The sequence below is a fragment of the Xenopus tropicalis genome, chromosome 1 (genome assembly GCF_000004195.4).
Source record: "Xenopus tropicalis strain Nigerian chromosome 1, UCB_Xtro_10.0, whole genome shotgun sequence".
In the NCBI taxonomy this organism is placed as follows: domain Eukaryota; kingdom Metazoa; phylum Chordata; class Amphibia; order Anura; family Pipidae; genus Xenopus; species Xenopus tropicalis.
In genome coordinates this window covers 169636323-169661610 of record NC_030677.2, presented here as the reverse complement: position 1 = coordinate 169661610, position 25288 = coordinate 169636323, and the positions used below count along the sequence as shown (strand labels likewise).

The 25288-nt window shown below is 36.4% G+C and overlaps 1 protein-coding gene across 4 annotated transcripts in view; it reads left to right on the top strand.

Moving 5' to 3' along the window:
- Positions 1-25288, top strand: part of sncaip (synuclein alpha interacting protein) — a 121164-nt gene that overhangs the window by 84394 nt on the left and 11482 nt on the right. For all 4 annotated transcript variants that reach the window (XM_012959362.3, XM_031897761.1, XM_012959369.3 and 1 more), the window contains 6 exons: positions 7110-7942; positions 12098-12277; positions 16068-16181; positions 20271-20396; positions 22742-22911; positions 23987-24079. In XM_012959362.3, the coding sequence (XP_012814816.1) occupies positions 7110-7942; positions 12098-12277; positions 16068-16181; positions 20271-20396; positions 22742-22911; positions 23987-24079 (1516 nt within the window). The remainder of the gene's footprint in view (positions 1-7109; positions 7943-12097; positions 12278-16067; positions 16182-20270; positions 20397-22741; positions 22912-23986; positions 24080-25288) is intronic.

Genomic DNA, 25288 nt, shown 5'->3' with positions numbered 1-25288 from the left:
TCCTTATCTAAAGCAAACCAAGCAGAAGGGTAAGAACTGAGATATGAGTTAGAAATGTCTGCAGATCTCTGGGCTAGGAGGCTCAAGGACATTTCAGTTGAAAATGTTCCTCCTGCTCATCCAAGCATGAAACAGTGGGTTGTTATACAGAAGCAAAAGCACAGCAGTGATAAATCCATTGGTTAAATACATGTGATAGGGTATCTCAGATTTGCTGCTGTAGTGCTTGTGATGTGTTTTTTATGGCATTCATAAAGATATCTGCCTGTGTACCTCCTGATGCACTCCAGGGTATAGTGCTTATCATTTAAAAATGCATTAGCCATGCCTATCCTGTGAATGCACCTTAAGGTGCAGACAATTCATTTAAGATAAATCTTTTTGCCCACTCGCCTTATGTGATGATGCTTAGTTAACAAAAGACAGAGAATCAATCTATGTGCCATTACACTTAAGGGAGAACTGTGGCAACTTTTATATACTGTGTTACTTTTTTATTCTTCATTCTATGCTATTGTTCACTCATTGTGAGGTTCATTTTCAAGTTTTATTATTTTTATTGCTTTTATTTCAGTTTATAATTCAAGCCACACTCTAAATCAGAGGGTCAACCCGATTGCATGCCAAATTCAAAAGCATATTACTGATTGTCTGCTGACTGGCACATACTAAATGCAACGAGTTGTACATTTCACACTGTTTCCCCTCTGTATTCTTCATAGTAAGATTTGCAGATTGACATAAAACTGCACTGTATGAATTACAATAGAAAAATATGAAAAAGAAAGAGAATTCTGACAAGTAACCCGGCACACGAGGTGAAGGAGCTCACTGGGAATTTCAATATATTGTGGAATGTCATGGACTTAAATAGCTAAAATCAATAATATTTTATTGGCTAGAGAAGCTCCAAAATCATCTTCTAATGTTCAGTATATATTTTAAGTATCCCTGTGTCTATGCCTGGAAACAGTTTTTAAAGCATTACTGAAAAGCAGCTTGGAAAAGGTCCCGCGCTGGATCATGTAACCAACACATCATACCTTAAGCACAACAATAGCCCCAAGCACTGAGTCACAGACTGACTTCTCATCTACTTTGTAGTAGCTTTCAGCCATAACAGCTTAAACAGAGCAATACATGTACTTGGCTTTCCCTTTACAGCCATCATTATCAGTTGTTCAGAATGTCCCATGTTATCCCCAAAGTTATCGTTACATTACAGAGATCACTAAATCCAAAGTCTGATGTGTAATGTTCATTTTCATGTTTTTTTGCAAACTAACGGATTTAAAAATGAATAAGAACAAAGTAAGAGAAGGAGCAAACATACACTAGGCACCATACCTAGGTGCTGAGAATGGGATTGATGAGCTTAATACCAGAATGGCTTTATGGTTTACATGGCAGGATGCCATCAAATATCTGCGAATTGCCTAGGTTTCTATATATTTTGGCTTTGTATGTGAGTCAATTAGAGTTACAAGACATTTGGGCAAGACTAACTGCTGGCATCATTCAACCATTGCTAAGCTACAGAATAGCAAGCCCCCAAACAGAATGTGAAAAAATATGAATCTTTCTGGAAAAGAACAATCATATTAACCATATTATATTTGCCTTCAAGAGATTAATGAGCCATTATTCCGATTTCATTTTTCCTTTAAACCAGCGCAATAAAATATCAAGGGGCAAATTTAGGTCTTGTTCATCTTTCAGTTAACGTTTATTATAACAGACAATTTGCAGTTGGTTTGTATTTTTTTTTTGTGATTTTTCAGATATTTAGCTTTTTGTTATAGCTTTATAGCTTCAATGAAAAAGAATAAAACAATGCAATTTTATTTTCATTTCATTTTTTACCATTTTTCATTAAAAACGATTCAACCTTTTTCTTAAATTGTAAATTCTTCATGTAAATTCTGTTAAGGAATTACAGACTCACAGTGCTATTTTCCTTGCTTTTATTTCCATTGTTTGTTGGCTTTTTGGGAAAAACCTTCCAAGTATGGGCAAATATCAGCTGCGTATTCCTGCACTTGGGCAGATTCACTGCTTTCGGATGCAGGCACAACTAGAGCATAGGGGCAGTCAGTATGTGCTTATCCGCAGGCTGACAATCCACCTCGTGTGCCCTTGCCCTTAAAGGTAACAACCAATAAAAATGTTTTTTTTGTGTGGTGGGGACATTCTTTTCCATTCCATGATACCACACCCACATATAATTGTAATCGTCATTAATCCACATTAACATGGTCCAGTTTGGGTGACATTTCTTGTCTTTTTTAAGATGAGAATCAGTGTAAAATAACTGTTAGTTGCTGGCAAAGGTATTTATCTAATACATGAGGGATGCTTCAGGCATTAGGCAATGTAAGAACATTGTTTGAGGTAGCACTTAACCAGGCATGGCAAAAAGCTGCCTTTTGTAACTTTAAAAAGCCAAATTTGACCCTTCTAGTGCAAAGAGTGCAACTGTACTCTTTACAGTAGTGATGAGCCCCTGCTTCAATGCAAAATAGGTGAACACAGGAGGGTAAGGGGGCAGCAGCCCATAAAGCAACCTTGTAATACATGGCTGATGAGCTGAGCTTGAGTCAACACAAGCATAATATGGAATTTATCACAGGAAGAGTGCTTAACTCTAGAAACACTAGAAAAAAAAGGTCTTGGATAGATTGTGTATTTTCCCATGAAGTTTTTGTGTGAAATTTTGAAGTGCCATAATTCCTTGAAGATTTAAATATTACACACACATTTTGAAGTCCCATAATTCCTTGAAGATTGAAATATTACACACATTTTGAAGTCCCATAATTCCTTGAAGATTGAAATATTACACACATTATTGTGAACAGGTTCTACATTTGTAGAGTTATAATGTTTCTTTGGATCTGTCATGCTCTCATATTTGAAAGCAATTTAGTTTAGAGCTATTATAAAACACATCATTGTGTGTTATAAAAACGCATAAGGATGGTCTGTTAGCCCAATAGCTGCAGTTAAGCTACAAGGGAATTTACTTTATCACAGTGTTTACTCAAGAATCACATTTCCAGTCTACTTGACTTGCATTGTGCATTAAATTGATAACTGCAATGCGCCTGTTACATTATGTGTATTAGCAAGTGAACGCGCTCTCCAGTTTGGAAAATGAAATATGGAGTCTGACTCACACCCTGACATTAAAATATCACATACAAATACACACAAACTATTTATCATGTAACACACCAATAATAAAATGAGGTCTAAACTTTAACTCTGTCTGTGCCAGCAGCCAGACCTTTAATCTGTGTTGCAAGTTGCCAAGTAAACAAGTGCGCAGCATAGTTCAAAGAGCAGAAATGTCAAATCTACAGCACTACGGCCCCTTTATTTGAGCACTATAGATTCTACATTCTATGGCACAGAGGGGGGTAAAGCAACTTTGTTTCCTGAGAATGATTATGTCATCTACAAAAGGAAATCCAACTGTAAACATATTGTAGAAACGTGTGAAATCAATAGAAATAATAAAGTGCAGTGTAGTCCTATGATTTATTACCATTCTGCCTTAGATAAAACCTGTTTATGCCGATATCCATTTATTCATGTTGCTTTGACTAATTAGTTTTCATCACGTAGCTACATACCTCACACAACTACCCTGCTAGTATTTCATCTTCCCAGCCGATCCTTATGTGGGGTGTGAGAGTTTAAATTGATTCAATCTGATAGTATAATTGAATTGGCTTCATTAAGATGACTACAAGATTAATGGATAGGAACCTTGAATGAAACCTGTGGGATTCTCTATTTGATCTTTAATAATTAAGCTTATCTTTCTATATTTATAAATAATACCTTATTTCTATGCTGTGTTCTAGTATTTTTGTTACCTAGGTTTTCATTTTTATATTATATAGGGATGCACTGAATAAATACTGAATCCTTGGCAAAAAGATCCAGCCAAATACCAAACTGAATCCAAGCCCTAATTTGCTTATTCAACTTTAAGCAAAATCCTCAGAAGTTTGTATCATCTAAAGAGATGTGTTGCTTTTGGCTATTCAGTGCTTGAAACCAAATGACTTTTTGATTTGGCTCTATTTGGTTTTTCTAATAATGAAGAAAAATCTACTTTGGCAGAAAAGTCCAATAGTATGGTGCTCCAATTGCGAAGAATTTTTTCTACTTTTTCCAGGTGTTTAAATCTTTAAAAAAGTAACAAAATGATGCACCTTGAAATTTTTTGCATGCGTTTATATAGTCGCAGGGGCAGATTTACTAAAACGCCAAGATTTCTCAATTTTTTTTTACATCAGCTTACATTCTGTAAGTTTGGGTAGTCAAGAAATCAGAGATCCTTTTGACTAATAAAAGGAAAGAAATGTACAAGAACAGCCTCAGTAAATCCTTTTAAGGTCATTAGTTCGTTAGGCAGGAACCCATCATTTAGAAGTTGTTAACTTGTCTTTGCCGTTATATCACCAATGTGACTGCAAACTGCAACCACCTGTTTCAGCCTGTGCATCACCGAAGTAGGAGGATACATTGTACAAACAAAAGAGAAATAGTGAAGCTGTTGTGAACACATTTGCTAAAAATGACCATAATAAGTAGGCATTGTGTTGAAATGACATTCTAATTATAGTTTTAATTTAAAAAAACAACTTATTTTCCTATTTTTTTTTTGTCAACTCTAAAGTACTGATTTAAAACTTTATAAACAGGTTAATTTATTCAGAACAAACCCCTTCCTAGCCTTAGGGACTCTTGGTGGACTATTAATAAGTTTTATCAGCTCCTGTTATGCCCTACAGGATCAGAAGTGCTAGAAATAATGCAAACTATAGGTATTTTGTTATTAAAACAGCAGCCAACAACTATGTTCAGCACAAACCCTATTCATTAGATCATGTTGAAAAGGGGTGCATGCTGTCTCTTTAATTAAATCTTTTAGGGTAGGGTCACATAGGTGAATTGTCAGCTTGCAGATAAACGCAGGCTGACAATCTGCCCATACACTTAAACATTTTTCTAGCTGTGTCCGGGGCCAGATTTGATAACTGGGCACCCCCATGACCACCTCCTTTCTACGCCCACCCACCTCCTTCTTCCTTTCCGCGCATGTGCACCCACTTAGCTCACATACGGAGCAGTGGGGAGAGGACATGCTGACGTTTCTGTGTGTCCGGTCTCCATTGCTCTGTTTGTTTCACTGTGGCTTGGGCGGCATGCTGCCCTAAATTTGTGCAGGGAAGATCACAGAGTTCAAAACAACTTGACATGCTCCATGATATTTTCTCATAAACTATAGGAGCAATTTGAATTTATCTAGTTTGCCTCATAAATATTAATTGGCTTTAAAATGTAATTACTTTTACTGTTTATAGCATATATTTATCAATATATATGATATTTGGGATTCCTTATCAGCAGGATTAAATTCACAGACTTTTAGATACTCTTAAAAAGTAATTTGTCTCCAAAGTTTTAGCATGATAATTCTATACTTACTTGTTGGCTAATTTGTTGGAAATCATTACTTTACTTTTAGTAAATTCCTTCTAAAACATCACATTATTAAATAAAGCAATTGTTCTGATTGCCCTGCATAGGCTTTTCATACAAGCCATTGTAAAAGTTGCTGTATCCCTACATTTTTCCTAGCTTGAAAGACTAAATACCCCTAGTATCAAATTTCCACCAGAAACAAAACACATTTTATTCCAGCAGAACAAGGCATAGTTTTGTTTATTTTTCATACAGGACCCACCCTTAAAAAAAATCACAAACATTTTTGTACTCTCTAAGAATATTGAGTTGATGCCTAAAGCTGCCCATAAGTTTATTTACCATAGAAGAACAGGAACAGGCCTGGTTCAGCAGCCATAAGAAGGGTAGTAGAAAATACTGTCACTTACAATTACATTTTTATAGTTTTAGCTCACATATTGTCCTATATATATATATATATATATATATATATATATATATATAGACCAAAATAATCCGACAAGGAATCCACACTCACACGACTTATGTGCAAAAAAAGATTTTTATTTGGAGAACAAAAAAAAATTTTTTTTGCACATAAGTCCTGTGAGTGCTGATTCCTCGTAGGATGATATTGGTCTCAATGATTTGTATGGACTGCACCCAGGTTGTCTGATTTACTTTATCGTGAGTGCCGACTTTCTAATGTAAAGGATCCGTACTCACAGGACTTATACACTTATTGTGGGGGAGACTAACAATTCGGCTAGCACTCTAGCCTTTTTCAAAGTGACAAATACAACAACCACAGTGTCTAAAAAACATTCAGTAAACAAAAATACACTCACAGTTCCCCGTAGTAAACTCAGTCCGTTATCCGTTGGTGCACCTGGCTAAGTGCATATAGCAATAGGCAAAAGAAAGGAAGAGGAAATGCATACAAAACGTTTTGCTCGTGTAAAAAATACTGTTTATTGCGGAGTGCACATACAGACTGGTCGTATGTGTATATTTCCTCTTCCTTTCTTTTGCCTAAAAAACATTCAGTGTCGAAAAGGAGTGAGAATATATATATATATTTATTTATTTTTGCTTTACAAAATTCAGAGTAGGGTTACAATGGCAGATATTTTTGGAATAAGAAAGAATAGAAAATGGTTAGTTGCAGTATTACCTATAGGTTAAGCCATCTTCTGTAATGTCCTATGGTAGCAGAGAAGATTCAGGGCTCATTTATAAACACTGGGTGAATTTACACCTGGACAGGAACCTGCAGAAACCAGTGATTATGTTTTACCAGCCAGCTGCGTAACAATTAAGGCAGACTTCTGATTGGAAGTAACTGCCCAGAGTTTAAAAAATGACCCCCACTAGAGTTTCCCCCATTTTTCTCTTGTATTTCACTTCAAAAGGTGTATAGTTGAGTTGTGATGTCTATTTAGAATATTTTATCCAGGCCCAATGATTTGACATAATTACAATGTACCCCATAAATAATTTGAAGGGAAATGTCCTAAAATGTTTGTCTATAAAGAAAGAAACTTCACACATATATTTTTTTGGTTCATTTAATGTGAATGTCTTTTGAAAGCCTTCCTAAATAATGATTTGTTTTCATGATATTTTAGTTTCCAGCACAAATTGGAGCTGTGGAGTGTCAACTCTTATTGGAAACACACAGAAGCCAACAGGAATTGCAGATGTCTATAGTAAATTCAGACCAGTGAAAAGAGTTTCCCCACTAAAACATCAGCCAGAGAGCCCTCAGATCAATGAAAGTGATGACCAAAAAGAAGAAAAAGAGGAAAACCAAAAGAATGGTGATCCAGATAAGTCCAGCACCACAGAGAACATTCCTGCTGATGATGGGGGCTATAAAACTAAGAGTATTGAAGCAAGTGTTTTGCTTGGTGAAATTGAACATTATGACTTGGACATGGATGAGATTTTGGACGTGCCTTACATCAAATCCAGCCAACAGCTCAGTCTATTTACTAAGGTTGCAGCTGAGAAAAGGACTTCAAATATATACCCATTGGTCAAAGGAAAAACTGGGACTATTGGAAACGTAGAAAATTTATCATCAAACGGTGCACAATTTTGTGTGCTATCCCCTGTTAAAAACCCTGCCCAGCCCTCTGTCCTTGATCAGAACAGGCATTCATCTGGGGGATTAGAGCTTTCTCAGTCTGGTATTCAAAGTGGCTCAGTCCATGAACCTGAATACCAGAACAAGGGCTTTCTTAACAGGACTTTGTCGGATTCCCATGCACAGAAACTTGAAAAGAATATGCCAAACTGCCAGCTCAGGGCTTTCCATCTGCAGGGAGCAGCTACCGACACACAACTGGATGGAATAAATGGTAATCTCAACTGGAACTTTTCTGAGGAAAGAAGTGAAGATATGAAGAAAATAAAAAGCATAATAAACATTGTTAAAGAAGGCCAAATATCTTTGCTGGTGAGTCAAAACTTTTTCTTTAATGTTTGTTTTTGAGGAGGCAGAAGAATTTTATGTAGCAAAGACTGCAATCTGCAGACTGTTTGCAAACAAAACACAAACACTTTAATGGGAACTGAATCTATATATATGTATGTATATATGTGTAGGTGACAAAGAGGGGAAACAGGGAGGAGTAGTTGGGTATAATTTGATGCATATGTTGTAGCTCATTTCCGCAAGAACCAACAAATTTTCGTCATGATTAATTGAGTTATTTATTTATTTTTCAATATGTTTACACTGTGTCAGCTTTGAAATAGCTTTCATTATCAATGCAAGGAAGCCTGGCTGCCATCAGCTGCTTGTCATTGCTCACCGTGGGAACACCGGCCTGCCTCTTGTCCTTCAATTAGTATTCGGAGGAACTTTTTTGCCAGCACTTCACAGCACAGACTTCACAGGCAGAGGCTGAGCATAAAGATAAATATCCCCCGACCCATGCAAAGTGTTTTGCTAGTCAAAGCTTTGCTAATTAGGAGCCATTATTATTGGTTACCAAGTGACAAATAATAGCTTAAAAACATGAAGCAATTCATGCAGCCTGGTCTTTTACATTACAAAATAACATGCATTTCTAGTGCACATTCTAAACCTGTAGCCTTATTCTGGCTTACTCTTTGCTGACAGTTATACCTAACGTGTACGGTTATATGTTGGGCCTCTCTGTTACTCTAACCACAATTACTATAAATGCTCGCCAGGTTGGAGTTAATTAGGAAAATATGTATTACCTGCTGGATGGCACCAGGCATTTTATGTAAGTTTGTGTTGGTTTTTGCTTAATTTTGTGGTCTTTTCCATTAGTGCAAAGTTTGTTAACAAAATATAATTGATTTCATGTATATAATGGCATTGTTTATACAATGGGACCTAGGCTATTCATTCTTTGTGCCTTTAGATACATGTCCAATTAATTTTACTGTGTGTCATTTTCTACTGGTATGCAACAATTAAAAAGGTACTTGGGCAATTCCTGCAATGAATCTCCATTAGGGCATGGCAAGTCATGCAATCAGAGAAGAGCAAGCCATTTCCTAGACTATACTGCAAATACATTATAGAGGGAATACCGTACCCCCTGTTGTAAATCATTGAGGAATTCCAACACCACATAGAAGATCAAGGCCACAAGCCGAGTGCTTTTATATATGAAACTGCACATTTTAGTTTGTCATGTGACATCACAAAGCACAAAGCAGAGCTGATGACTTCGTTAATCCCTGTTTATAATAACATTTTATAGATTATTCATAACTCTTGTGTGTAAATATACATATACATGCAGGTATGGGACCTGTTATGCAGATAGGATTGTTTTGCCTTCAATAAGGATAAATTATGTCTTAGTTGGGATTAAGTACAAGGTACTGTTTTATTATTACAGAGAAAAGGGAATCATTTTTAACATTTTTAATTATTTGATTAAAATGGAGTCTATGGGAGATGGCCTTCCCGTAATTTTGAACTTTCTGAATAATGGGTTTTCCAGCTAATTGATCCCATACCTGTGTATGTATATATATATATGTATATATATACATAAGTGAAATAAATGAAATCACATCTCAAGTTTAAAGACTTTTCCATGATTTACAAAAAACACAAAGACACCTGCACTGAATCAGTTGACAAATGTAATTTCTTGACTGCTATAAATAAAATTTATGTGCGTTGATTCTGATGACAGATGTGCTGTTGAACCCTCCGGCACTCATAAGATTATATAGTATTCAGGGAAATTCACTATAAGTTTAATTTGTTAATTTGTGCAACTGTCTGGAATATAGCTTTGAAACGATAGTAGTGAAACCTTCCAAGGGATTTTAGCACTTGGTGAAACACATTATAGTCCAAAATGAATAACTATAAAAACCTGACACAGTCAGCTCAAAATAATGTTACCAGATTTCCACTTGAATGGAGATTCTTTTGAAGAATCATAATGTTGAACTTTATAGTACCATGTTTAACGCTTCACGTCCCACATGGTGTAGAATACATGGCGTTGGCAAAAAAGGACCATCTTGCAACAAGATTAATAGAAAGGGGTTTTATCAAAAGATATCTATCAAAGTAGTTATTTTGTGCAAGTGGTAGGTTGGACACTTGCTCTTCAGAATTACCATAATCATAAAATACTAGTATCCTAAAAGCACTCTTTAAATAAAGTTATACATACTTACATACTGAGCAGCTGTTGGGAATTGGGCTTTTATTTAGGCTTTAAGAAGGTAATGTTAGTCTTTGTTCTCCAGAGACTTCTAAATCTGTGCTGATAGATGGTAGTTTGGTTCTTGAAATTTCATTATTCTCCAAAAAAACTTAAATATCATCTATCACCAAATATATTAAAGTCCCTGGGGCCAAGGCATGTTATTTTAAGCAAAAAGTAAAAGTCTCAGGGCAAGACATATTGTACTCAGCAGAAATAAATGTCCTGGGGGAAAGACATATTATTTTTAGCTAAAATACAAGTCTAGGGGAAAGGTATCTTATGCTCATTTAAAATACAGGTAAGCCCAGATAAAGGTATAGGAGCAACTATATGATATATTTTTCTCAGCTATAATAAAAATCTGGGGCAAGGCATATAATTCTTAGTATGGAATCAAAATATACTCTTAGCAACACATTGTTCTTAGCTAAAATAAAAGTTGTGAGGGAGGGCATATTATTTTAAGTAAATATGAAGTTCTTGTGGTACAGCAAATTTTCCTAATTAAATGTTTGGTTCGAGGGGTATTCTGCCAAGAAAAAATAAAAGACTGACAAAAACAAAAATCATTCATTAAAAGGAAAAATTAGAATTTTGGGGGCACCACTCTATGATTTCCTGCATCTGTAAGTAATGCTGTGGAAAGTATTTGTACCTTACCTATAAGCCAATTTAGCCCTCTACTGTGAGCATTGGTGGAATCATTCTGTACCTAACCTCTTTATGGATAATTACAGTCTAGAATAGTAAGTCATTGTTGGAAATATCATTAACAGTATTCTTGGAATAATGAGAGTTTATTCTGACTGGACAGTGTCCCAACTAGGCACTCAGCCTGCCTTCCTGTAATTATTATATAGCTGAGTCTACTAGTGGTGTGGGCTGCAGATGTTGTACTAAGTAATAAGTGATAAAAGGGAGACAGACAGAAGGCAAGCCAACCTGTCAGCTTTCCAGAAAGAGATTGGCAACGGCTGTCTGCAGATGCTAATGGTGCTGGCTATTTGACATGTCTGTGCTATCTACAGGAACACAATGTGTTGTTTTATTGGGTATATCACCAGGCACCTCAGCCATTCTAAATGTGTATCTTAATTAGAAAAGCTGTACCATGCTGCCATATACATTTACGTATATTATATTATTAAATATACTGTTTGAAGGAAGGTCCAACCTGTGGTCCTCTGGCTGTTCAGCTACAACCACCATTATTATCCCTTGACAGGTGGGGAGGAATTCAGAGATGCCATTTTGTTTCTGCATTCTTCATGTATTCTTTGGTTTGAACGATGGTTTGTATTTTTATAAATCTTTGAGTCACAGTAGCGTCTTCTCTCTTTCATTCTTGCATAAATAACATTCTACCTGACACAGGTATCAGCTTGGGAACTATTATATAGGTTGACTCTGTGCATTATTGACCAAAGATTGTAAAACTTAATTTAGCAGCAATGAATTCCCACTCAGTTTTATGCCTTTATATGTTTTTTTCATCATTTTGCATTACCTTTATGCCATTGTTTACAGCACTGACAAACAGGTTTGCCTTTTATACACAAACATTTATAACAAAGGTAATGGCTGCCATAATGCAGATCCATCAGAAATGTTCATGAATTCATCATATTTTACTGAGAGCTGTTTAAATGCCAGAACATCTTGGCAAGCACACTGCTCCATCTCCTTCTCTTATTAAAATATGATGTTTTAACTGGAAATCTTTCTTGGTTTGCCTTGAAATCAGCTTTAACTAAAGAAATACAGCAAAAACTAGAACATATTGCCTATTGTGGCTTTTTGCTCCAGATATGGTAAATTTACAACATATATAAAGACAGATTCTTTCCATAAATTTTTCTGCAATGATAGTTGTGCTTTTCCTTTGTTCCTTTGTACAGCCGCACATTGCCGTTGATAATTTGGATCAGATCCATGATGAAAATGGAAACAACCTTTTGCATATTGCCGCATCCCAGGGCCATGCCGAATGCTTGCAGCACCTTACTTCTCTCATGGGCGAAGACTGCTTGAGTGAAAGGAATGATGAGAAACTTACTCCTGCTGGCTTAGCAATAAAGGTAATTCTTGTTTGGTCGCATTGTGCTGGCAAACAGGTCAGATCGACACGGTAGATTTTTGTCTTTAATTGACCCATAGGAACTCATCATGCAACAGCTCAAGATTTTGTGGCATCCTACAAAACCTTCATATTCCCTTCCAATTGTCATGTTGGATGCAAAATCCTAGTTGTTAATAGATCAGATTTTATTAATAGCCATGTGTACCTACATCTGACATATAGGATGTGATCTGTTAATTCAACCACATCCAACAAACACTACTAGTTGTACTTTAAAGATTCCCCGGTTGATATCCAATGAGACCTGAGTGACCAGTGAAGAGATAGCTAAAAAAATGCATCTGTATTAATTTTGGGGGAGAAAATCAGCAGTTCAGGTGTTATTTGATTCTTCAAGCAAATTAGACATTACGGCGCCTTCTCACTGTTATATAATCAGAGGAGAATCAGCGATCTAGGTTACTTCGTAAATAAAATATCATAGACACTGACAGGATTTGTGCCAAGCTTTCCACTTTGAAGACTTAAGTAAACAACCCCACTGGTTTTTATCTACTGTTTAGCATGATGATTTACAAATGGGATTTCTGCTTATGTCAAGATATGGCATACTTCCAGTTTTCTTCTTGTTTAGAATAAGATTTGAGCTAGAAGATTAAAAGGGATATCTAAGAAATATAAGTTCATTTGTTTTTTATTTTTTTTTAAATAACTTCTGTCATACCTTAGTGAGTGTGTTCAATGCCAGGCAGGGCAATATCTGCAAGGAATTTATATGTTTTTCCCATGCTTCTGTGTGTTTTCTCCAGGTTTCCCAACTTCCCCCCACACCCCAGAATAAACAGGGAGGTTAACTGACCATAGTGCTTGTGTGAATGTGATAGGTACCTTAGATTGTAAGCTCCACTGGGGCAGTGACTGGTGTAAGTAATGTATCGCCACAACCTGAGTAAAGTTATTTTAAGGCAAGGATAGTAGACCACAAGATACAAAAGCCTCAGTTTTAGGTTAACTTTGAACTGAGTTTAGCAGACTTTCTGGTCCTGGTGACGTTTTAGATAAAGAAAAGTCAAAAGCTACCAAATTTGCAACCAGAATATTAACATTGATAACATCTTCCTAAGACTAAAGAAAAATCAATAAAATGAACATTTAAATATAAATATGCTTTACTCTAGATAAGGAAGTGGATCAAAACCCAATAACATTATCCAATACAAACCATGGCCTGTCAGTTAATTATTTCCTCCTCCTACTTTCTGTGGCTACACTGGGCTTTTTCCATCACTTCATTCTTAATCCTGTCATTCTGAACTGAGAATAAATAAATGATGGGTTACGCCATCAGCTAAATTAACCAGTAAATAAATAATGGGTTACTGTAGCAACTTAAGGAACTAATAATGGATACCATGTCTGCAAACCCATATCAATTATTTATGTATTTATTTAATTTCAAGATATATTTCTAATTTTGTTCATTCGTATCTTATATTTTATAGATGCAGTTTTAGAATGACAAAACTTTATGGTAACTCTGCACTTAAAAGATAAGATTAGTCTAATGCCATATAATACTGCCCCCCATTCTGGTTATTACTGAATTAATAATGTGATTAAACATGCTGCTTTTTAAAAAATATTACCGCTGTTGCATTCCCAGCAAATAACACCTGGAACGTGATATAACTAATCCAACTGTTGCCTTTTTCATATGAACAGAAGGAAAGTATTTGGATTTTAAATGGTGCTTAGAGTAACTTAATGGAGAAAGATCTCCTTCTATAGTTTGATTCATCACCCCAAGGGTATTTAAATCGACAGGCTGTTAAATGCTTTTGCCATAAGTCACTGCTGTATTTAACTTTTTTTTTTTTGGAAAATATCCAAGATTGTGTCTGTCTGGTTCAACAAACTTTTATATACATTTGGAAAAAGAGCAAAGAGGGAATTCTGCAGGACACCTTATAGCCATAAATAATGCATTATCATGTAAGGAGGGGAGGGATTAACAAAATACTTGCTTTTGGTAAAAAAAAACTTTTTATAATTGACTTCATACATATACAATGATATAAACGTTTTATGGTATATATAATACTCATAGATATATTCATAGAGAGCATACTGTGCATTTGTCCATTAGATTCACATACAGGTGAAACTGCCACCATCTGTGCATTTGGCAGATATGTATTTTATTAAATATCCCAGTTCACACCAATTTTTCCAGATCTGAATTACTAATGACAATTTGCTTGTATTTAGGCAACTGCAGGACAAGCTAGTGGAAGAAAAATCTTTTTATATCAGTATGTCTGCCTAACTTATAACCAAAATCTATGACGCTAATAAAATATTTAGTGCCTCACATCCCTTGGGCAATTCTTCTGATGAATGGGAGATTACTTTCCTGCCAGTCAAGAAGGCATTAATAAATCTGATCATTTCAAGCTTCTGGGAATCCATAACTGATCCTCCAAACTGAATATTAGTTAAACGACCCATCTTGGCAATTTGTACTCATTTCATGACATGCCTTTTATGAAGTTGCTATCAGAGCTGTACTGCTTATCTAATCAAATATTTTCTCCTTCCAGAAATTTCTTCCAGTTGCCTATTCTGTATTTCATTATTACCCACAAATTATTCTTCATGGACTATTTACCTATCATTACCATAAATATTCTAACTATCCAGATGTATAACTTTGCCTTAATTTACCTTGAACCTCATCTACCATTTGCAGACCTTGACCCCTGACAAACAAGCCCTTGTTTTGTTAAATGAGGCCCATGAGGAATATTGCTTCCTCCAAAGACCATGGAGAGGAATCCTAAATTACTTATGAGAATGTCTCTTCATGACCCCTGGAAGAAGATCACAATATTTGCATGTTTCTTGTAATTTATTAATGATGTCTGCTTAATATTCATGTCATAGCCTTTGCCATTGCGCACTCAACATATGTTCGTAATTATGTTTTAAAAAGGCACATTTAGTAAGTGTACTGAATGTTCCAATTGATAAATGGACTTGTGATTCCATGCAAAGAGAATCATTTTTGAAAGTAACTAAACATTGCTTGTATGAGCAAAGCAGTACATTTTCTATATGGACCAGGCCATGAATTATGTAGAGCAAATGTCATTTATGATTTATTTGGCGTTTTTGTTAAGTTTTTGCACTGTCTTGAAGATTTATATCCCTTAATGGTGTATTAAAATGTAAGCATTTTTTTTGAGACTACAGAGTTATATAATAAAAGATATGAGGTAGCAGATTTATCAACATTCGAATTCCAATCTTTGCAACGATTCGAGTATTTGTGGCAAAAAAAATTTCACTTTAAGAAATTTTATTTTTGGTTGTCTTTAGGGAGTATTAGAAGAACAGCACATGATAAGGAATATGAAAAATGACATTTGTTTGACATTCAGTCAAACAGGAATAAAGAGGTTTCTGTAAATGTTTAATGTTTTTGTGCAAACTAGATAAAGCTAATGTTCTAAGAGCGGAATTCTACTCACTTATTGTGTCCGAAGGAGAGGAGAAAGTATGCAGGATTCTTCTGATAACTACGCCTGTCCAGTGGCCCATAACTATACTTGATGCATTATTTCTGGCAACCAGCATTTCCCAGAACCTCTTAAAAGAAAGAGGCAGTAAACGTGATGAATTAATACACGTACTTTCTTATGACAGGCCTTCTTGTTCCAAGGCTTTTTATTGGGCCAGGGATGATGTCTGTATATTTTGACAAATTCTTTTTCTTCCTTTTCATTCAGAGAGGTCAGCTGGAGTGTGTCCGTTGGATGGTGAGTGAAACAGAAGCCATTGCAGAGTTAAGCTGCTCTAAAGATCACCCAAGCCTTATCCATTATGCCGCTGGCTATGGACAGGTATGTAGCTCACACTGTGTCATTTTACTACACTTTTATGGCTGCACTTGGTGTTAATTACTGCTTTATTCATGGATAGATTTATTACTACACCTCTTGTAACAAAGTTTGCCTATTCATTGTTACATCCATCATCCTTGTATACAATTAGTTTTGGACTGGCCTGCCGGCGTACAGTGGGCCCTTTCTCAATTTGATTTTTTAATATATGGGGATACCAGAGTTTTCCTGTGCAAGCATAAAAATGCCTCAAGTTGTGTGGGCGCTTGATATTGGGTTTTCTGGTGGGCCTTTAGTGCCCCACTCTAGTGTACACAGTATACTATTTAGTGTACACACTGTTTGCCACTTGACCAGATTTGTTCAGGGAATGTTGTCAATTTTAATTATACTACCTAACCATCTGGGCATATATAGGGGGAATTTTTGACAGACTATCCTGCCACGCGATTTATTACATCAGAATCTTTCCAAAGTAAAAGTTTAATTTGTTGATCCTCCTTCTTTAGGAGTAGATAGGGCATCAGTAGATGTTGAAGTGAACAAAGCCAAAATTATACATTATTTTATCTTAGACCTGCATATTCAGCCTAAAGGCCAAATAACTGGGGGGCAGAATAATGTGTCTATATACGTTTGTTTTGTAGTAAGTCCTTAAGAGACTTACCAACACAGTAGGGTGAACTCTAAATCTTTGTAGGAAAGAACTTAATTTAACTTATCAAAGCAGGTAAATGAATTCTGACAAATCAGCACATTTAAAAAGCCCTGAAAGGCTTTCATAAACTTTTCAGTGTATTGAAGCACTTTCTTGACTGTCATCCATAGCTTCCAACTGTTCAGCCTTCAGTTGATCCCACCTCCTCTTTTTTCTTACTGTGCTCATTCTTCTTCTTTCTCTTTATATTTCTCTTTATACATTTAGCAGTATATGTTTTTCTTTATATATATATTATATATATATTTTGAATATTATATATATATATATATTATATATATATTTCTTTACCATATTTTTCTCCTAAAATTTGTAACACATGGTACAAGACATAAGGCAGAAAAAACACTTTTACAGTCATGCAAATCTCCCCTTTGCACACTTACACTCATTTTCATTCATTATAACGTATGATAAACAAGAACACTTTTCTAAGGTGTATCAAAATTGACAAAGTATAACATATTTTTTAGCTCTTACACCTCAACATGGGCGATTTGTTCAATTGTGTATCTACTGCAACCAATCACAAGCGCTGAGATAGTTTCCAGATTAGCTAAATAGATTTATTTGTTGTGTTGTATTTTGTATATTGCTCTGATCAGTTTGCTGGCTCAACTCAAACTTCAGAAAGATTTTAAAAAATACAAGTGCAAAAGTTGAGAGGTACAAATTGTCATAACTCGTCTATGACCACCCTTAATTGAGTTAAAAAGGCACAAAATGTTACATAGACACAAAGGATTAATGTGAATCTGCCACTTTGGAAGCAGTACCCCATAACGTAGCTCTTTGTAAGTAGCCTATGTTGTTTTAAGTTTGTGGATTTTGTTATTTTTTACTTGACACTGTTGTGAGCTTGAGTGATGCCATCACTGCCATGGAGGGGCTTAAGAAAAGGAATTCTCCAAAAAGTAGTCTTAAATCTAGAGGCATGTTGGATGAGAAAAGGGCAGTGACAGCAATAATATAACTATATTATTGCTGTCACTGCCCTTTTCTCACCCAACATGCCGTAAAATTGATGGTTGCTGTTTTCCTCTGAACACCTAAGATTGATAATCATTTCTTCAAGTATTTTGAACTTTCACCCTTTTTCCTCCACATACTTTCCTTTGGGCCATATTCCTAAGGAATTATATTACTGTTTATTCCACTAATGTTATTTCAGATCAGAGATTATACTAAGTTCTTCCTTTTCATAATTGCCCAGTCTCAGAAATATTTAGAAATGTGTAGTAAAGGTAATGAGGTATTAAGGAAATTGAAGGAGCGACTTCATTGAAAACCTGAGCTGTAACAATGAACCCTTTATTGTGGAAAACATGGATTCTCTTCCTGTGTTGGCTTCTTCTGACCATAAGTCCCAAGAGACTCCCTTGGCCTGGTAGACTCTGAATATGCAATGCAGTATATAACTGGTACATCAACAGTACATGGGAATAATAACAGTATCAAGGATACAAGGAAACATAAATATAGATTGTCTAGTATAAATAAATCTAAAGCAACTGGACTTGTTTGGTAATCATTGAAGACATTTCACTACTCATCCGAGCAGCTTCTTTTTTTGTTTTTCAAACTGAGAACCACTAATAGGAAATGGCAAGGAGTATAGGAAAGCAGAACAGAACATATCCCTTCAGATGATCCATAAAACAAAAATGCAGTGTCAGCATCTGTTTGATATCAGTTTATAGAAAACATTCTCAGTATATTGCAAATTTGACTATATGTATTATGTATATATTTAGCTATACTGGACCTGCTCCCCAGGGCAGTTTTTTTTCAAACTTCCCAATTTCACCCCCCACCTGCCCCATGATATTTGGTTAGGCCAGCATATAACAATGTTAAATAATACACAAGAGCTGGGAATAAGGTGTAACATATATTCTTTCTACTGGTGTTTATGTGTACTACTTTCATGACCTGTATAAATGAATTTAGCCTGGGCCTCATGCCTAAATTATTTGCTATATATAACATTATTGTTTTAATCATTCTGTTCAATCCAGAAGTACCCCTGCAGGAATCAAGTGTGTATTCTAAATCTCATTCTAATTAGCCTTTATACTTGATCCCCATCCTTTAATAAAAAAAATGAAGGGTGATGTCCAGATTGCCCAGGCACCTTGCAATCTATTTGTTTGTACTAACAGAGAGTAGGTGGTGATCAGTAGAGGCTTGCCCTACTGGGAGCTACAATTAAATGGAGTTCTGAGAAGCTGCATGTTTAGATGCATTTGCAAAGTATCAAGACTTGGCTCTCTATGAATATTAGAGACAGGACATGCTAGAGTTGGAAAATGACCTAAGGTGTAATAGTGTAGGGTTACATGAATTTTGTTCAGAACTTCACAAGAAACCCTTAATACCATTGTAAGAGCATAGTAAGAGACTGGATACAGTACCAATTAAAAACCCAAAACTGAAATGGGAGTTGGGGAGGTGGAGGGATGCAGGAAGTTAGAGTGTTATTCTACATATATGAAGACAAGGGCTATATTAAAATATAAACCTACAGGTATGGGACCTGTTATCCAGAATGTTCAAGGGCGTTTTCCATAATTTGGATCACAATACTTTGTCTACTATAAAATCATTAAAACATTAAATAAACCCAATAGGATTGTTTTTCCTTCAATAAGGATTAAATATATCTTAGTTGGGATCAAGTACAAGTTACTGTTTTATTATTACAGAGTAAAAGATAATCATGTTTAAAAATTAGAATAATTTGATTAAAACAGACTCTATGGCCCTCCCATAATTCAGAGTTTCTAGATTATAGGATTTTGGATAATGGATCATATACCTGTAGCCAAGGGGTACAGTAGGGCTATTTGTGTTTGGCAAATAATTTTCCTACATACAGGTGGGTACTGGTATTGCCAAGCACTGGTACATGCATGGACCAACGTGCCATTGAGTCTACTGTCGTATGGATAGATAAACTAATGTTAGGCTGCCTGGCAATACATTTGCTCACATGGATAAGATACAGTGATTTATTATTCAAAAAGACACAAGAAGTAATTCTTCCAGTATGACTAGGTGTGTGGAGCTGGTTTCAGACCAGATGTAGCGCTGGCTTTATGTATATAATACTGGCAGCACCTCTGCTGTTCTGCACCATAAGCAGTGCGCAATACTGTCTGCATAGTTCATTCCAAGCCTAGAGCAGCCTGATGCATCCACCAGAGGGAAAATGAAACTCACAATATTTAATGAATAACAGTTGTTAAGAGGCTTCATAAAACATTGCCTCATTCTCTCTGCCAATACACCTAGGTTATAGCAATCTCTGTTTAGCAGGGCTTGGGTGTGTTCAGCAAGACTGAAAATGACCTTGCTTGTGTTTTGCTTAGGAAAAAATACTTCTTTGGCTTCTACAGTTCATGCAAGAACAAGGGATTTCCTTGGATGAAATTGACAAGTGTGGAAACAGCGCTGTGCACATTGCATCCCAGCATGGGTATCTTGGCTGCATACAGGTAAAAGGGGTCTATTTTATGTCATACTACTCTATTTTAGGATGATATGTTCCTCAATCCAGTTGTTATATTGTTTTGGTTTGTATAGAGATGTGCAAACAAATAATAAAGCCTAAAATCTAAATAATATTTATAACAAAGTAAATATAAACAATAACAATTGAAGCCCCAAATAAGTAAAAACCCGTACCAAATAGATAAATAAGGTCCAGGTGTGAACACCCCAGACCTAGCGTAGTTGTAAAGAATCTCTAGGGGGCCCCAAATAAAGATTTGTAAATGATGCAGAATCAGAAAAGGCTCACCAGAGTCCACAAATGGTCCGGGTGCTCAGGGCCCCGAACCCGTAGCTGGAGGGAGAATCTATATCATACACAGTTGAGCTCCAAACATCTCCGGACACGATATGCTGCTAAAACCAGGTCTTTATTATTCCATCTAAAAACTAGACGCCTGACGCGTTTCGTGCGCGCACGCACTTACTTATACTGTATAGAGATGTGTACAACTAATGTTCATTGGGTCTTCAGTAAAATTCAAAGGCCCATACATCATGCATAGGCTATGACCCACACAAAGTGAGCAGACTAGTGGTTAAAAGAGTTAAGATTTGATTAGGACATACTTAATTATCTAGGTGCCATTTTATTAGTTCATGTTAATAAAGAGTGGCACTATTGACTTTAATTGGCAGGTAATTGGTCATAGTTTAACTCTTATAGCACTGGCTTGTAAATAGAGAAGCTTTGTTAAACAAAGATGGATATGCTTGCTAGTTGCTTTTGTTCATGTTTTTTACTAATTTCAAAGCTTTTTCAGATACCTCCCTCTAGTGGAAGAACATTTTTATGTTGGCAGCCAATGAAGGGGATTTTGTTGGGAAGACTTGTGATTAGGTTAGTTAATGATATAGTGCAGATGGAGTATAGTTGGGTCCATTATTATTTTGTTCCAAAGAATATTGCTGTTTCTGTAGTGGCATTTTCCACTTTGTTTAGGGGGTTAATAACAAAACATAGCAGGGTCAGTATTGCTTGATAGGATAAAATAGCACAAAAGTTGTATGAGTCAAGTTTTGGCATTAGTGTCTGGAGCATTAGTGGGCCTCGGAACTATACATTTGTATAACATATAAAGGTCATAATTCTGAATGTGTACAGCACTTTGCCAAATATGACAGACTATTCTGCTGCGTAAACATGAGGATGATAGCAAATGTGTGCACTTTATAATCAAGCTGTTCCTATAGTTTTACATTTGTAATAGATAAATATTAGTACATAATTTGATCAGACATATTGTTTTGTCACTTCTTTGTTAAAACAAAATCAAACTTAACCAGTTGTACAGTGGCAACAGTCTCCTGTTTCTGAATGCAACATGTTCTCTCCAGGGTTTTCCCTCTATGGCTGGCTGCTCAGACAGATACAGATACCCTATCATTGGGGTTGGTATAAGAAGTGTGACAGGAGTAAAGAGCTCACAGCTCTAACATAGTTACTAATGGGTACTGTACTGATTCCACTAACCAGAGATATAAAGCAAAACCAAGGCCAGCGACAGACAGCTGATATACAGGGACATGTGAAAAAGTATGTTCTACATATATTTATACATATAGATCCCTACTTAGTGATTTCTGCCTCCTTGTTGATACAGAAAAATAAGCACAATTTACGATCTTGTGCAAAGTCTTATATAATAGTTTAGTCTTATGTGCCTCTGTATATAGGAATCCTTTATAGAATAATAGTTAAAGGCATTCTGTCATGGGAAAACATGTTTTTTTAAAATGCATCAGTTCATAGTGTTTCTCCATCAGAATCCTGCATTGAAATCTGTTTTCAAAAGTGCAAACACATTTTTTTAAATTTAATTTTAAAAAATTTGAAGTGGGGATAGACATATTCTTACTTTCCCAGGTGTCAGAGACATGTGACTTGTGCTATGATAAACCCCCCAGCAGCCGATCAGCGACTCAGGCACTGAGATGGCGCCTACACACCAGTATTACAACTAAAAAAATACATTACAAAAATAAAATGTTAAATGGTAGAATGGATTATTTGCTATGGGAACAGTGTAATATAGTAATAAAAACTATACCCTAAAAGGTTTTGCAGAATCCCTTTGATAGATACACTGTTTATCCAATGATATTTACAGACTTAGCCCAATATTTTAAGGTAGACTCAGTTCTGATGGTTTTTGTATGTAAATATTTTATTAGAATTGCATGGATCCATAAACTTCAGTTACCGTGAGATTTCCAGGGTTCTGCAGAAATAATGCCCTCATTCTGTGACTGTTTTATATCATGAAATAAAATATAATTATTTTTTCAGACATTAGTCGAGTATGGAGCAAATGTGACTATGCAGAACCATGCCGGGGAAAAGCCTTCACAGAGTGCCGAACGCCAGGGCCACACAATGTGCTCCAGATACTTGGTTGTCGTCGAGACGTGCATGTCCTTGGCTTCTCAAGTTGTGAAACTCACTAAACAGTTAAAAGAGTAAGAGATGCAAAAACAACCTCTTTTATATGAAACACTGTATATTCTCTTTTATTAAAATTCTAGTGTACAGTATATCCTCATCTTTGTATGTTAAAAACAGAGCATTTGCCTCAGGACCTTTGACTTGGCAGGGTCCCTCTATCCAGAAAAGGTCCTATTAACGTGTTTATGTTACATATCATGGGTGATTGGGTTCCATAGACAGATTCTACAGTTAATAATTGAGGAATAATTAACCAGTGCCCGAGATGCAAATGCTAAAGCACTGCTTGATTTAGTGATCCTTAGAGCTTCACAACATGCTTCTGAGGTTTGGTTTGCTTCTGTACATACCCACAAAGTGCTCATTTACCTTTTATGAATACAGTGCTGTCAATGTAGTTAGCACTGTATTCATGGGGAAAGCACAGGTCCTTGCACCCCAGAGGTGGTTGTCTTGGGAGACTGTGCGAAGTGCAAAAATATGCCAACTTGTGCTTGCTTTTTTCACTTTGCACCCTGCCTTGCAAATGATAAATGAGCCCTTTGTTCTGGGTAAGGTGCAAGTACATTCCCAATTTGCTGTAAAGCAGGATTAATAATTAAACAAAGGAAGTGACTGTGCATCTTACACAAGAGAGAATGTGGCTGATGGCCTTAAGATGGCCATACACAGCTACTAATAATACTGTCTGGTGGGCCCCACACAGAGGAGCCCTTGAGTTGATATCTCAAGTAAATACATAAGGGATGTACAACCTGGGAGTTGTGGTTCAACAACAACTAGTGGAATGCAGACTGGACATCATTGCCCTCCAGGAATAGACAGCCATACTACTTCTTGCACGACTACAGCTCCCAGTGCCATTTCTTTACCATTAAAATAATGATATAGTGCCCCTCTGGTTAAAATCAGCTCACACGTCACGTTTCCTTTTACGAGTTGTTTAAGAGTTTATAGGCAAGAACCATGACAATAAAAGCAAAAAGTCAGTTTAAAAGTATTCTGGGATTAAGCTACAAAGCACTTGGAGTCGGGAGGGGCTTTCTGACACATGAAACTTCGGTTTAAATTCAGCGTATTTCTTTGCAGGCAGACGGCTGAGCGTATCAATTTACAGACTCACCTTCAGCAGCTACTGGAAGCGCACAGAACTGAGGGGAGATCCCTCCCCACATCCCCCAGGTAATATAATGGGTTCTGTTCATGCCCTGCCAAAAGGATGAAGGCAAAGAGCAAAGGGTGCTATGCTGGAAAGCAAGAGAACCAGATAATAAACAGAGTGAAAGACTGGAGCAGGGGCAGGTCCCATTACACCGGATATTCACATGTGCTACACAGGATAGCATGCACGCTCACTGACTTCCTCCAAGTTCCTTCTGAAAACCAGATTTTTAATACAATTTTATCATTTAGAATTTAAATACAGGGTTCTTTATGAATGTGTGTGTTAAAATCAGTTGCACTATCCCTTTAAATCAGGATTACTTTCAGTGTACACATTGTTGGACTACAAGTCCCCACATCCCACATCATCCATATGTTGGGGGATGCTGGGAGCTTTAACTCAGCAACAGCTGCCGTGGAACTACAGTACAAAGAGCTGAGCTGTGACACACTATAGTCCAGAGTCCATGCACAAATGGCACGTTGATATTATTTTTGATTCCTTCTAAAAATCCAGTGGATTATGTGTACATTTTCACTAGCTAGAGTTTCATGTCTTGAAATTCACTTAAAGGATTTGTGTTCTACGGGTATTTGTTTCACACATTGGGAATGACGAAGCCTCGCACCCCAGCGCACCATTTAATATTTCATTGGTCTCTGCACGTAATCGGAATTGTAACTATGAAATATAATAGGCCAGGTAGCGAAGGTCACGCCGGCTGCTGAATATCTGCTTCCTACCACAAGGTAGATGCTTTGTTACAGAGCAGAATCCCGTTAGCAGCGCCAAATAGGAGCATTGCAGCTGAACCAAAGTGTTTGTGTTGCAAATAACACAGTTTTCTTTCTGCATATAACTATCAATCAAATGTACCAACTTTACTATAGATTATAACAAAGATGAGAAAGATAGTGTAATTCAATGCAAATTTTCCTGTTGCAAAACTTATGTCACTCATTAAGTTACATGGCAGGGCTGTAACCTATAGCAAATTACCAATTCTAGAAGATATAATATTATCAATTAAGGAAATGTCTGGTTGCTTTAGGTTTATGTCCTTGAGCTTATATAGGGCCATATAGGGCTGATTCCTGGGCTGTGAATGAACGCAGGCCGAGAATCTGCCCCTACACTCTGATCAGCTTTCATACAGTATGTGCCTGCATCTGGAACCACTGTGTCCGCCCAGGTCCAGGCACACAGAGCGAGTTTTGGCCTGAAAT